At 27.9% G+C, this 15,223-nt stretch overlaps 1 protein-coding gene across 3 annotated transcripts; it reads right to left on the bottom strand.

Moving 5' to 3' along the window:
• Window positions 1–3,593: 3,593 nt before the first annotated feature.
• LOC132917515 (trimeric intracellular cation channel type 1B.1) lies at window positions 3,594–7,767 on the bottom strand. Of its 3 annotated transcripts, none has more exons than XM_060978295.1 (8): window positions 7,536–7,767; window positions 7,005–7,133; window positions 6,773–6,929; window positions 6,608–6,703; window positions 6,466–6,554; window positions 6,299–6,386; window positions 6,117–6,237; window positions 3,594–4,475 (listed from the first exon to the last, which is right to left on the bottom strand). In XM_060978295.1, exons 2-8 carry the CDS (start codon window positions 7,123–7,125, stop codon window positions 4,323–4,325), a joined length of 825 nt encoding a protein of 274 aa, XP_060834278.1. In that variant the 5' UTR covers window positions 7,126–7,133; window positions 7,536–7,767; the 3' UTR covers window positions 3,594–4,322. The 3 variants fall into 3 exon arrangements, with proteins under 3 accessions (XP_060834278.1, XP_060834277.1, XP_060834276.1); XM_060978294.1 differs by lacking the exon at window positions 7,536–7,767 and adding an exon at window positions 7,198–7,529; XM_060978293.1 differs by lacking the exon at window positions 7,536–7,767 and adding an exon at window positions 7,254–7,528.
• Between the last annotated feature and the right edge of the window lie 7,456 nt (window positions 7,768–15,223).

Raw genomic sequence — 15,223 nt, 5'->3', positions numbered from 1 at the left:
GCGACCGAAGCGAAATTCGGTTGACGGGATTGCCGTGGGACGAAAAAGTGAGTCAGTGGACCGTGCGGTGACGCGGTACCTACCTAACCTAACTCTCGGTAGATTTCGCGCTGGCGTTCCGTTGGCCGTGTCTGCATCCGATGGCAGCCAAACCCGGAAACATCGAGAAGATCCGGCGCTGCTGATGACATCCGCATCCTTAGCTCTTATTATCACTCACTCCGAGACAACGTCTCTGCCACCAACGTAGTTGAGTATCACCGAGGCGGATTCGTTGTTCGCGTTACCGCGTCGGTACAGCTAGCTGCCGTATTGTCCTCCGTCGTTTTGCGCGACCAAAGCGCCAGACTGTCGATACGCTCGCAAAAACCCATCGCGCCGCGGGTTACCTGACGGCTGACAGCGTGCGTGGCTGAAATACTGTCAGACACCGTTCATACTTTTTCTCATATTCCTCTGCGGTCCTTACGTCGCAGTCGTCATGTTCAAGCTATGTTTTCGGCTAAGTTAGTGAGAGATGGACGATAGGCTCGTGGACGCTATTCGCATCAGGCGCAACCTTATTAGTTATTACCTACGAGATTCCTCAAATTTTTGTCTTAAAATTTACAAATGATTTCCTTGTTTTATCTGAATGCAAAACAATCTAGAATTTTCACAAAAAAGTTGATGCGAATGCGACGATAACAGTTTTAATAAATTATAATAATTTAATTATTCATTTCAAACGCGGTATCGTCAGAGACATATTTAGGTATTTTGCGCCCCAGGTAAGAAAAACATAGGTACAGTATTATTTCAAAATACTTTCTAAAATTCAAAATTTACGACCCCTAAAAATTTAGCGACCGAGGCCCAAGCCCCCTCTGTCTCACTAAATACGTCTCTGGATATCGTATTAAGTATGTAAACAAAATTAGTTAAAATAAATTATTATAGTTGATTTTTTATTTTCCTCAATATCAAAGACTAATTTGAGACGAAAATGAATAATTTAGTATTTCGATTTTTGTATAGGTACTAACAAAATAATAATAACGATTATTTGTCCTCAAATCTGTATTTATTTATTTTACTTAATTTTAGTGCTGTTTAGGAAAATTCAACAATACTTTTATATTCGAATAAAATATGTAAGAATATATTGTATAACTGAAATGATTACGTGAACATTGTCGTCTATGGTCCATGTCCCATAATAGAGGTAGTCAATTTTATGACACGCTCTGTCAATTGTTAGAAAATTCTTCAACCATGATAATTAATATTATTATGTAAAAAATGTAAACAACGTCATAAACTCATAACGCGCTAAGTTCATACCTTATATAGCTATATAGCTATATGGTAAAGAAAAACAGCAATAAAACAATGCTTCTGATCGATAACCATTATGATTTTATTTAAGATTTGATGAATAAGTTTAATTAAAATACTACCCGCTTGTCAATAAAAAATAATAAGTATTGGCATTGTAAATTAATAATGTATAGCCATTTAGGTAAGACTACCTATAATTATAGATATAAATATATAATGATGATAAAAAGAAAACTTTGACCTCCGACAATTTTTCCCGTACCATCCAATTCTCGATTGTTATTGCGTTGTCATTAAAAAGTGCGTTAAGTGTTATATTATCTATAGTACAACGATATTCTGGCGAAAATAATCTTTTGTATACCTTTCTATTTAGATTATTATAGTACTATCTCTAGTGCCCAATTAAAATTTAATAATTCAGAAACTAATCATTCAAATTGGCAAACATAAACGGCTCAAAACGAAGCGGAAAAATCTGTGGCGTATAGTATGAAACTTATAGTGGCCTTAGACTTTAAGAGGTGAAACCTCTTTAAACACATAAATAAAATGATTAAACAGTGATGCTATACATTTTTTTTCGTTTATTAAATAAAATTGTTTTCAATATAAATAAACCTAATTTAAATTTTAAAAATATGTACAGTGTTGACTCTCAATTTTCATACACCTTGGGAGCCCCGGCCTCAATTCGTCACCGAGGAAAATAGTAAATTGCGCCTACTAAATCGCACTTAAAGTATTTTGATTATTTTGTAGTAGTATTATTTTTATGATATCTTATTAGCTGATTAAATTAAAAAATCCTAGTAGTTTTCAAAGTAATCGAGAACATTTTTTATAGAAAACCGGGTATTTTTATTCATAACTAATTTTTAGAAAAATCAATTTACTTATTTTGTTATAATTCAATACGAATAATCTTAAGTTCCAAATTTTTATATTTAGCTATAGGTATTTATTGACAATTTTGATTTTTTTTACTATTTTTTTCCTATAAATATCGTTAACAATTTTTTTTTTTGCTTGCAGGTCCAAAAGCTTCAAAATTTAATATAAGATTAAATACCTATTACACGATACATTATTTTATTTTATTTATTATTATTAATATTTAATATGATATTTTTATAACTGTTTAAAAATATTAAAGATTTTCTTAATAATCATCTGAAATTCAAATTTTTACCAAAATTCATCAAAATTACGAAAATTTGCAAATTATTTCGTAGTTAAATATTTATTAAATGCTCAATTTTTATAGCTAAATCTTGAAGATTGAACACGGTGTTCCTCATAATTTGTTCATACTGGTACCATAAAATATTAAGATTGCGTAAATAAAATACTTTTTAATAAATATTTTTTTTATACATATTATAAGTTCAATTTTGGACGTAATTTTATATCCATAAACGAATAATAATGATTTGGATTTTATTATTTATAGTTCGAATATATTCTTTTGTGGGAATTTGAAACATTTATGTATCATACTATCATATTATATTTTATATGCGCAATGACATTTTCAAAACATTTAAATTAATTGTATGTTATTGCCTATTTATATCACAAACTTAACGGTGTTGGTATTGACTGTAAATGTAATAATAAAAATATATTATATAAGAAATAGATAGTAGGTAATTTAATAGTTAAAATTAATAATATAATAAATTCATTGCCGGCAATTAACTTACTCTTATAGCCTTTCCAAATACAGATTTAAAAAAAAAATATATATGGATAGGTCAATCTGCTATATATAATAGGTATCGAGTGTAATTCATTATTGAATAGGCAACTGGTCACAGTGCAGAAGTATTAAATTTGTATTCAATAATAAATAATTCTACACAAATAACAGTTTTAAGCAGTAACAGTATGCCAAAATTACATTTTATATTTATCCTAATGATCATAGTAATATATTTATCTATTAGTAATTAGTATTATTGATTTATACCTAGTTATACATTTTTAAATTACATTTTAAAGAAGAAGAAATATAAATAATAAATAATAAATAACTTATTGGTCATTCTTAATCAAACATAATATTACAATTAGGTATATTTTTTTTTTTACTTTATATTAATACTTAATTTTATTAATATAATACACAAATGAGAATTTTGCTTATTGTATAATAAAACATTTTATAAGATTGAAAGATGGGGTTGGATACTTTGGAGGGTATAGTTTCTCTCCTATCTCCTCTCAAACAATGAATTTAAATAGTATATGTAAAAGACAAACATAACTGGTTAGATTAGGTAAGGTTTATTAAAACCAAAATTATTTACAATAGATGATCATGGTTAAAAGGTTTTTTTATAGGTAAATTATAAGAAAAATGCCTAACAATATAATGGTGTATAAGAAGAGAACAGTTTCAGTTAAAGATTTTTTTATACCATATAAATGTGCACAAATTATTAAAAAATATTAAATGCATGTACAATTTCCAAACTTACACAAATTAAATAATAATATCCTTGTATCTTAAAGATTTAAGAATAAGGTTGTAAGGTTGTTATATTTATATTTAAGAACCATAACTATTAATTCTCAAAACTTCTATTGTAGTTTTATCATAACTATATCTGTAATTTCAAAAGATCATAATTGTTATTATAAATTATAATTAATCTACTAAAAAGATTACAATGGTTCAAAAGGTACCCAAAACTAACTCAACATTATTTCAATCAAATATTGTTTATATTATATATTATCAAGAGAATTACAAAATAATTTTGATATAGAAAATACTGTAAGTTTTTAATAATTCATCAATATTACATTTAGTTATAAATATTAAATACAACAAAAAAAAAAATACATTAAAAAAAAACTGATTTTATAATTAATAGTCAATAGGGGAACATATGATTTATTTTTGTGCATGAAAAATGCATCGACTAGATATAAAATAATTCATCACATAGTGAATACCGTGAACATTTAAAACATTAACCTAATTTCATTGATGGTTAATCTTTCTTTTTTGTATCTGCTTTATCATCTTTGGTATTTTTGAATGCTTTAGTAGTATAATCAAATATACCTCCAAAGAATATAGCACATATCAAGTTTTCAAATGGTAACATTGGCTCATGTATACCCAAAATCATTGAAGAAAATACCTTGAAAAGAATAAGATACATTATTTAAAATTGTTAATTAATTGTATATATTATAAATGTACAAGATGATTCACCAACTATAAATATGTACTTAATCTCGAAACTATTAAATTTGGTTAGGTTTTAATGCAATTATTAACCAAGCAATGACATTTATATAATTTTTAAAAACCATGACATAGGAAACATTGACATATATATATATGTTTTTACCACAGACATTTTTTCTTTATTTTATAAGATTTTATTTAACAAACAGATTTATGTATTATATACACTTATTTAGAACGTATTTATGTCATCATTAAAAATATAATGATAAAAATGAGACGTAAATATAATATTTTATTGATTCAAAATTTATAATTTATTTTTCCAATTTTAAATTTTAAATCAACTCACTAAGTAATGTCAATGTATATTCTATACTTGATACTTTAAGAGAAATTTATAAATACATATTATAAAAATAAAAATGTTATTATTATTAATTTTCTAAAATTACTTCTACTCTCTTGAACAAGAAAAATTATAATTTAAATTTTTACAATGATTAATATAGTTTATTGTTTGAAATTGAAATAAAAAATACAAATAGTAATATCCAGTGGACATTGATACATATTATAATATCAAACAAACTGGATGGTTAACAATTGATTAAGTTTTACTATTATTATTATTAATAGACATTAATTATTCAATTCTAAATAAGAAGAAGATAATCAATTAATTTAAAAATATAACCATATTAAACTTTTCTATTTCTGTACTTAATATGATAAAATTGAATAACAGTTTGTTACTGTAACTGGTGCAACAATATTCTGAGCATTATCTTTTAAATGAATAAACTAAATCTATGGTAAGCAATTGAAAATTAAACGTTAATGCAAATTGTTTTAATAAAATATATGACAAAACGAAAAAAAAACTTTTTATAGTTGTTATATTATCTTATATAGAAATTATTGAGATAAGATGCAGGACGTCTCATGAGAATTTAACCATTTCAATCTCTCCTGAAATAATGGAGATATCATAATTATGTTTTTTTAAAAGACTTACAAGGACAAGGACTACAAGTATTTTATATTTTAATTTAATTTAATGTTTTGGTTAAATTAAAAAAATAATTTTTTCAAATAAATTGAAGATAGCACTTTTGTAAATTTTATTTTTCTTTAAATTTTGACATTTTAACATTTTATTTTTATTAATGTAATACCTACTTGTAGTCCTTGTCCCTGTGCGTCTTACAAAAATATATAATTATGATATTTCTATTATTTTAGGATATATCACAATAGGTAAATCCTCATGGGACACCCTATAGATCTAAAGATTTCTAAGATCTAGTTATTATTTTAGGTACAAAGGCTTGTTTTACATGGACAATTATTGTACATGAAATGTTGAAATTTGTACTTCTCACAGCAAAAAGGGCAAATCTTGCATGAGAATTTAAAACAATGTAAATTGAATTGCACAGTGACAAAAAAAAAGTAGATTTTGAATTGTGACCATGTTAATCATGCCTTATATTTTTAAGATAAATGTAGATAAAACACTTTCAGATGTTTTATTTAATCTAATTTGGACATTATTTATAAATTAATATTTAAAATATATTTAACAAACCTTGAAGTATATGAAGAAACCGATGACAAAAACATAAACAAAAGCATGTGGAGCTGATATCAAATCACTTTTAATATCAAGTACAAACACCACTGATGCTATAATGCATGCTTTAGTAGTACTGAAAGAAATAAACTTAATATAATACAATTTTAAAAATAACACAAATCTGTTTTACATACAAACTTGGTTGTAATGTTTCAATCGATGTGGGTGTCCACACTCCTCGTAGTAGTCTTTCAATAATTTTTGTAAACGAAGCACCATTTCCTAGAGTTAATAAATGGTATGTACAATGTTGTTTAACAAAGTTATTACATGAGTATATTAATAAATAATGTTTTAATACCTTTAAGGGTTCCGATTAAAATCATTATGATGTAGGCGTTGGGATAGAGTTTAGCTGCATGCAATACACCATCATGTACCTTCTTGCAACTAGAAATAACATATTGTTACAAGAATACAATAACATTAAAGCAAATACATACCGATATATTTCTTTCATAACAGAAAACACTAATTTCACAGGAAGAAATTTTGCAATACTGTATCCAATATCAAATGGCGTGTAAAAAACTAGATACCTAGGAAAATCAATATAAACAGATAATGACTACAGATCAGAATGATTATTATTTATAATAGTTAATTACCATACGGCTGAAGCAATTACAAGTTGTTGAGTATTTTTGAGTGGTGCTAGCGGGGGTTCACCGAGCAGCATAGCGCTCAGCATGCCTCCGGCAAATACGACCAGCATTGTAGACAACCAACAGGAAATGGGATGCTTGCGTGAAAACGCCAGTGCTCCTGTGGAGTATGACACATGCACACACAAAAGTAAGTAATGATATTTGCCGATTTAAAACACTTATTCCACTTTACCTGGACCGAGGTCGTCACGGACGTGGAGCGCACAGAGCACGCTATGCGCCACATCGAAATACGGGTACATCTTCCATTTGGTCACTTGACTGGCAAACTCCAAAAACGATTCGGCGTCCATGGTCCGTCCTATATTACCACATAAAATATATTATATTATTATAACCTGCATATATCTCTCGATCTATATTACAATAATACAGCTGTACGCCTGTACACAGCTATGGTGATCTCCAACAGGATACCTACCAAAAATTATGACAGGCTCTGTGCGGTACACTGTCGGCGTTTACCGGGTGAATTATCTATCATTAAACGGGCAGACCTGCCAGCGGACTGTGAGATAATTATAGCACCATGCCCCGGCGAGTAGCGTGTCCGCCGTCCCGTTGATGTATAAATAAAACGCGCGACAAACAACGATGGCTACCGTGCGCGCTACGGACGACGCTCGCCGTTGTCAGTGTCACGAAGACGTTCGTTCAGGCGTTGTGCGTTATATTATATATTAATCTTTAAAAAATAACTCACGGCGTCTCCTCCAAATGCAGCTTTCGAGTTTTCGATTGCCGAAAGTTGTAAATATAAAATAATGATTAGTGACTCAGTGCACACTGATACCACCACCAAAGAACACTGTTAAGTTTAACATTAAACTGTAGTGTTCACCATAGGGCATAGACACCTTGACAAACATACTATCATGAGCCATCTTATATAATAAGTCTTTTTTTTCACTCATTTTATTGTTTGCTGTTGTCTCTTGTTAGTTTTTTAAGTAGCAACATGATCTATAGGATATTTTATATATTTATTAGATAATACCTCCATAGCACGCGTATGATTGCATGTTTAACTACGTTATCACTAAATGGTTGCCGCCAACAGTGAACAGATAACTACGCTAACTCGTACTGAGTACTGACAATTAATACGTAACATGCAATAAACTTTTTATTGGGCGTTGATGACTGATTATGATAATTGTTGACTGGTCACTACTTCACTAGCATTTGACACTTGACAGTTTGACACTTAGGTAATTTTTTTGCTGCTGAATACTCCCGTGTTTTAATCTGTGTACTAATACGATTAAAAGTTTGAAGAAAATTGTAGTATAATTTAATATTTTTATCTATTATGAAAATAATTATGATGATTTCGATATTAATATTGATTATTGATAATATTATTATATTTTGTATTATATTTTTACATTAATAATAAGAAGACGGGTGTTATTCAATAATAATACGGTCGAAAAATATCGATAACAACCACTAATTACTAATTTATGCGATACCAATGGCAGAAACTTTGATTGAGTCTAGTCTCAATGTACTGAACAACATCTATACAATCTACCCCGCCCTCCGCCTTGTCGTGCATATAAAATTTGTATAAGTACACAATTGAGTCTCTCGAACGGCAGACTCCCGAATAAATTTAAATGTCTGGGCGGTCTGGCTATTAACAATATTATAATATAATAATACAGTATACATGATCTATGGATATGGATCTATCATATTAATCTATCATCTATGGCAATCATCTTCGCTATTCGTCGGAGACGATTGACGGTTGTAATAATTTTAACAGAGAAAAAAATTAGACGTACAAATTGTTAAACCGTACTTTAATATATATAATATTTTACACGCATATGCCGTTCTGTTCAGCTTATTTTTATGAAATATCTCAGTATCTTCAATTCGAAACGCGATAAAGACGGACGAGGAAAGGTGTTCCTGGGTCGGCACTCGGCGATGTGGCTACTGAACGTATGGATATTAATATGACACAACTAAGTTTCACAAAAAAAAATCGATGTTTACGTGAGTTTGATTTTCTATACTTTTGGAGCTTTAATTTACTTTTTTAGACATAAAATAAGTACATAGGTACTTATTGCACCGGACAATCTTTTACCCGCCGGGTGACATATCATACCTATGCATATTTTATTCCCGAACGCGCAATGCATAAAATACGTGAGACCGAAAATACATAATCGTCATATTACCAGACCCATTTTGTAGAATAATAATTTATATTTATTTTAATTGTATAAATAGCATTTTTCATTTTTAGTCGGCCGAGTACCCGACTTATATAAGTTTTTTTATCCCTAACAAAAATAAAAAGTTTTCCGAAAAGACACATTAATATTTTATAATTGTCTGAATTTTAAATTTTGATGACATTATTTCTGTAATGACTATTTCTCCTCAACCGATTTTTGTTTTTTGTAGTAATTTAAAAACGAATTACTATAGTTAATTGATAATTTTAACAAAAAATGTCAATGTTTGCATTTCTTATAAATATTATAATTTTCAAAATATTTTGACTATACACTTATAGGATAAAATAAACATAGCATAATACCATAAATAGATGCATTTAGTTCAGCCAAACCGTATAAAACCGTTAATAACCGTTATAAAATTATAATTTAAAAAAAAATTCAGGATAATATACAATTATTATGATTTTACGTATGAAATTAATTAGATACCAAAAGTTTCGTATGCAAGACAGCTGAAATATAATAAAAAATCCTATAAAATCACAAAGAGTTCTATAAAAAAAACAATTATAATATTTATCATCCATGGCAAACGACAATCGTCGTCATTTGTAGGAGGCGATTAACAATTCTAAGGATTTTATTGAACAGTCGTCAAACAACAGCCTTCAGTACACGACAAGTACTCTCATTTTCATAAAAAATTTCAATGATTTCATTCCGAAGCATAAAGAAGACAAATGAAGAAATAAATTAGCTGTTACTTCGGTGACGGTGCACGTTTGAACTTTAATATGGCACAGCTTGATTTCGCCGAAAACCGTCGAAGGATACTTACGTAGGTTAATTGTCCTATAATTTTAGGGTAGTAATAAATTTAATTTTTATACTTTAAATAAATATTTATTGACCGACCTGTACAAGCTGCCATCCCGATTACTTAGACCTATATTTTATTTCCCATCGTTCAATGCAGTTGGTCGCAACCGGCGGGTTATTGTAGACGACCAGTTTTAAATTCTTAAACGATGAAATCTTTTTTTTAAATATTTTATTATTTTAAAGCTCTAGATAATATTTTTTTTCATAGTAAATAATTTAGAATAAAAATTTTTTATTTTTGTCTGGTCTGCAAAGCGTTTTTAATTTGTGAATATGGCATGAGAGTTCTAAAAGGTTAAAATTAAAAAATAGCCAAGAATAAAATAAATTCGTCAATTATACCTTGGATCCTGGACGTTGGCACGTTGCAATAAATGTATATTGATTTTAAAATTATTTAGTTTTTTTTTCTATCTGTTATGAGTTCTTGTAGCAAATATCATATATTTAGTACTTTGGGTGGTTAATAGTAAAATAAAATAAAAAAATTCAGATCTTGTCATAATATCGGAAACTGGAATCATTACGCTATATTATACTTGTATAATTTCGACAAATTAATTAATTTACTAAGTTTTAATTAAAAAATGCTAATCATAGAATGTTGAAAATTTTACCAACTGTCTACATTATGATTTCCCTATTGATTTCCTATACATTGTATAATTATAAAAACATTTTAACAATTTTAAATAATTAAAATTTTTATTTTTATTTTTTTTAAGCCGATAAAAATTATTGATTGCAAATATGATTTAAAATTTAATACAGTGTTCCTCAAATTACTGTAATAAAAAATTTATAGTCACGATATATTTTTATAAACGTTTAAAATCAAAATGTTGACAAATTTTGTCTAAATCTATACGATTTTCAAATTATTTTTTCATCAGATATTCATATAATATTGTCTTTTTTTATACAAATTTAATATAGACATTTTCATTAGTTTTTTTGAAATGTAACAAATATAAAAGGTTTACTGGAAAGTCACATTATTTTTTATGACTGAAGTTCTATATATTTTATGACTTATTGAGTATTAATTTTTCATCCCAAAAAAAACTAATTCTTGTAAAACGATTTTTATATTGTGTTATAGACTATAATACTATATAGTTTAAAAACAAATAATCTTATACACCGATAACTTAAAGTTTTAACTAATTTTTTATGAAAGTATTTCTTATTTATGTTATTATTTTAAAAATATTTCAAACTATATATATGCAATGTTCTTTATTTTTTTATTATTACAAATTTTTAAAATGTTCAAATTATTTTTTTCATTTGTATTCATATAAATATTTTCTTTTTATATCTACAATTTTAAAATTTTCTATAGGAATTCTCATTAGTTTTTTTAATGCAAAAACAAAAATAAAATGCTCACTGGAAACTTATATTATGACTGTTTGAAGTTCAGTATTATATAATTTATAATATATAAATTAATAAAATATGCATCTACATCGATTACATCATCCGGGTAGCGGATTTTTCATAAAAATGAATATATTTTGTTTTGAGTTTAAAAAGTAAATTGATTCCCCAAAGCATTGACTAGTGACTAGGTACTATTTGTTACAAGAAACCACAATAAACGAAATATATGAATTTTTTTCAATTATGATAGGTATATGATATGTGACTATATATGTGTATAACGAGTTGAATGTGAATAACTGCTTGTATTTAGAAATTAATTTTATTAATTTTGTAAGTCCTTCTTTATTATATGTAATAGATCATAATCTATTAACTATTTAGTATGTAATATCAGTTTAATGATTAAACTTTTAAATATTTTTAAAATTATTAATCATTTAGTGCAGCCAAACCGTATAAAACCGTTAATAACCGTTATAAAATTATAATTTAAAAAAAAAAATCAGGATAATATACAATTATTATGATTTTACGTATGAAATTTATTAGATACCAAAAGTTTCGTATGCAAGACAGCTGAAATATAATAATGAATCCTATAAAATCACACAGAGTTCTATAAAAAAAAAACATAATTATAATATTTATCATCCATGGCAAACGACAATCGTCGTCATTTGTAGGAGACGATTAACAATTCTTATAATTTTATTGAATAGTCGTCAAACAACAGCCTTCAGTACATGACAAGTACTCTCATTTTCATAAAATATTTCAATAATTCCATTACGAAGCGTAAAGAAGACAAATGAAGAAATAAACTAGCTGTTACTTCGGTGACGGTGCACGTTTGAACTTTAATATGGCACAGCTTGATTTCGCCGAAAACCGTCGAAGGATACTTACGTAGGTTAATTGTCCTATAATTTTGGGGTAGTAATAAATTTACTTTTTATACATAAAATAAATGTTTATTGACTTCTACAAGCTGTTACCCCGATGACAGACCTATATTTTATTTCCGATCGTCCAGTTTAATGAAGTGGTCGGCAACTGGCGGGTTATTGTATAATACGACCCGTTTTAAATTCTAAAACACTGAAATTTTTTTTTATTTTAAAGTTCTAGACATTATTTTTTTCCATAGTAAATAATAAAAAAAAGAAAAATAGAATAAGAATATAAAGTTTTTATTTTTATCTGGTTCGCAAACTGTTTTTAATTTGTGAATGTGGCCTGAGAGTTCAAAAAGGTTACCGACCATGCGTTAATGATGAAATTGCCAAGAATAAAATAAAGTGCTTAAGTACACCTTAGATCCTGGACGTAGCGAAAAATGTATAATGATTTTACAATTATGTAGTTTATTTTTTGTTTGTCGTGAATTCTTGTAGCAAATATGTATCAATTTGGTACTTTGGGTGGTAAATAGTAAAATAAAACAAAAAATTTCAGGTCTTGCCATAATATTGGAAAAACAAGAAAACTGAAATAATTACGCTATATCCTTGTATAATGTCAACCCGGAGGACGATTGGCAGTATCATTAAGAACCTCATCTGAATAATAAAAATAAGTGTCGCAAGGCTGTGTTTGTTTAATATTATAATTTTTTGAAAGTAGTATAGTATATTATGAATATTTACTTAAATTATACTTAATTTTTATGGTTATTTTCAGATAATATACTGTACTACGGTTTTAGGTGTTCTTTTTATTTTAATAATATGTTGATAAATTAGCAATTTTTTCAATTTTTTTTTTATCACAAAGCAAGTTCGTCTTTGTGTATGTTTAAATTTATATTTTTTATAGTTATTGTGCTGTTTAACTTTCTTATAAAAGAGAGTGAGGAATTAAAAAGGTGGCCACCGAACAGAAAGTTAAACTGCAATATACCATAATCTTTTTAGTTCTTGTTTACATTTTTAACTGATAAATTATGAATATTAAATTTCAAATTAATTTAAATTCAAAAATAAAAGAACACCAACATAGATTTCTTAAACATTAAAATTGTACTATAAGTTTAAATTACATTTAATCAGCACATTAGTTGAAGTTTTATAGGAACCGAACATTTGGCTGGATCATGGACTACTCACCGACGGAGAATTTGTCATTGAGCTGAAGGAAATGTGTCGGCACTCGGCTTCGTTTCAACCTGGAGGAAGATTGACAGCATCAAAAAGAAATTCAACTGATGATAATCATCTGTCGAAAGGATTTGTTTGTATTACATTATAATTTTTAGAATCGTAGTAGGTACAGTATACTATATATAATTATATAACATTTATTAGTGAAGAAGAATTTGTCAAAAAGCTGATGGGAAATGTGTCGGCACTCGGCTTCGTTTCAACACGGAGGAAGATTGGCAGCATCAATAAGAAGCTCATCTTAATATCAACTGTCCAAAGGATTTGTTTGTATTATATTATAACTTTTAGAACCGTAGTAGGTATACAGTATACTATATAAAATTATATAATATTTATTAGTGAAGAAGAATTTGTCACAAAGCTGATGGAAAATGTGTCGGCACTCGGCTTCGTTTCAACCCGGAGGAAGATTGGCAGCATTATAGTATAATGTTTATTTAGTTGTCCCCTTACGCATTAGCGCTCATCTCTCATCCACTCATCCAACACATTGACTATCGCCGGCCGGCAACACACATATATTATACACATTATCCGTTTTATATTATATAGTATTATCAATATCCACATAATTTAAGTTATTGTATATTTTTTTTTATTATTTGAATGCATTCATATGATCAGTGGCGTATTTAGGAATTTTAGGATAAGGGCAACACATATTTTGCCGCCTCCACCCCCATCCAAAAAAATTAAAATACTTCTACGCCGCGTAATAGTGGTCAAACTGTTAATACCATAGAATACCGTGTTATATAAATATTATAGTATTTTATACCTCTATGGCACACATTTGTTGTGAAAAATATTAATGATTGACGTCACTGCGACAGTACTCATAAAGTACGAAATAAAAATTTGCCGTTCTGGACAACTGGACCCAAAGCCACTACCTAAATACGCCCCTGCATATGATGCGTTCTCGCTTACGATGTGGATTAGGCCTACTGGGGACACCACAATAAAAAAACGCGCCTCGTGTAATACCTCATAAAGTTATTAAACAATACGGACAATGTTATTGTACGTTGTTTAATAATAAAGGTGGTGTGGAAAATTACCTAACACTGTTATTCTTATCTTATAGTTACCTTGCATACATTTTTTTTATTAAATACCAATTAAATAATTATTTATATCAAGAAACGAGAAATATTAACGTTTTATAAAGTATTACAATAAAATAGTTTTGAAAAAAAAATATTCTTTGACTTGTTACAAAAAGACTCCAAGTAGGTAGTTATTATATTAGTTCTTATTTTACAAAGACACTAACAAAAGCGGGTCAGCTTTAATATTGCCAGAAATATTGTATGTATCTATATTACTTTATACTTTAAAACATTGCATGATTTGATTTTTATTGTCACGGTTTTATATTTTTAGGTCATTTTTTTATATTATTAGTCATGATTATTAGTTTTTGTACAATATGGCCAGTATAAGCCATTTTTCTCGAATTATAGATTTTAAAGAAAATTTGTTTAAAAAAAATTATTTCATTATTATTATTTATTATTGGTGGATTTTTGTTGTAACAACTAACAATAAGAATTATTATTTGTTAGTTTATTAATAATAATCAACATCCCATCTCTTAGTGCTTATTACACACATACGCGATACCTACGCCGATCATACATGCTTATCGACTATTATATTTATAAATTGTAGGTATGGAATAAATTCGATTAAATTGACATGGACGTTTATGATCGACGTATTAATTAGGTATTGTAAAAGGAACTGCCTAT

This window comes from Rhopalosiphum padi, chromosome 1 (genome assembly GCF_020882245.1).
Source record: "Rhopalosiphum padi isolate XX-2018 chromosome 1, ASM2088224v1, whole genome shotgun sequence".
NCBI classification, from domain to species: Eukaryota; Metazoa; Arthropoda; class Insecta; order Hemiptera; family Aphididae; genus Rhopalosiphum; species Rhopalosiphum padi.
The sequence above is the reverse complement of the archived record's forward strand: the minus strand, read 5'-3'. Positions and strand labels throughout refer to the sequence as shown.

Coding starts and splice junctions, on each gene's coding strand:
- LOC132917515 (XM_060978295.1), bottom strand. CDS start 7,125: ATGGACGCCGAATCGTTTTTGGAGTTTGCCAGTCAAGTGACCAAATGG. Junction 6,704..6,772: donor GTAATTGCTTCAGCCGTATG/GTAATTAACTAT, acceptor TGATTTTCCTAG/GTATCTAGTTTTTTACACGC. Junction 6,238..6,298: donor GAAACATTACAACCAAGTTT/GTATGTAAAACA, acceptor TATTTCTTTCAG/TACTACTAAAGCATGCATTA.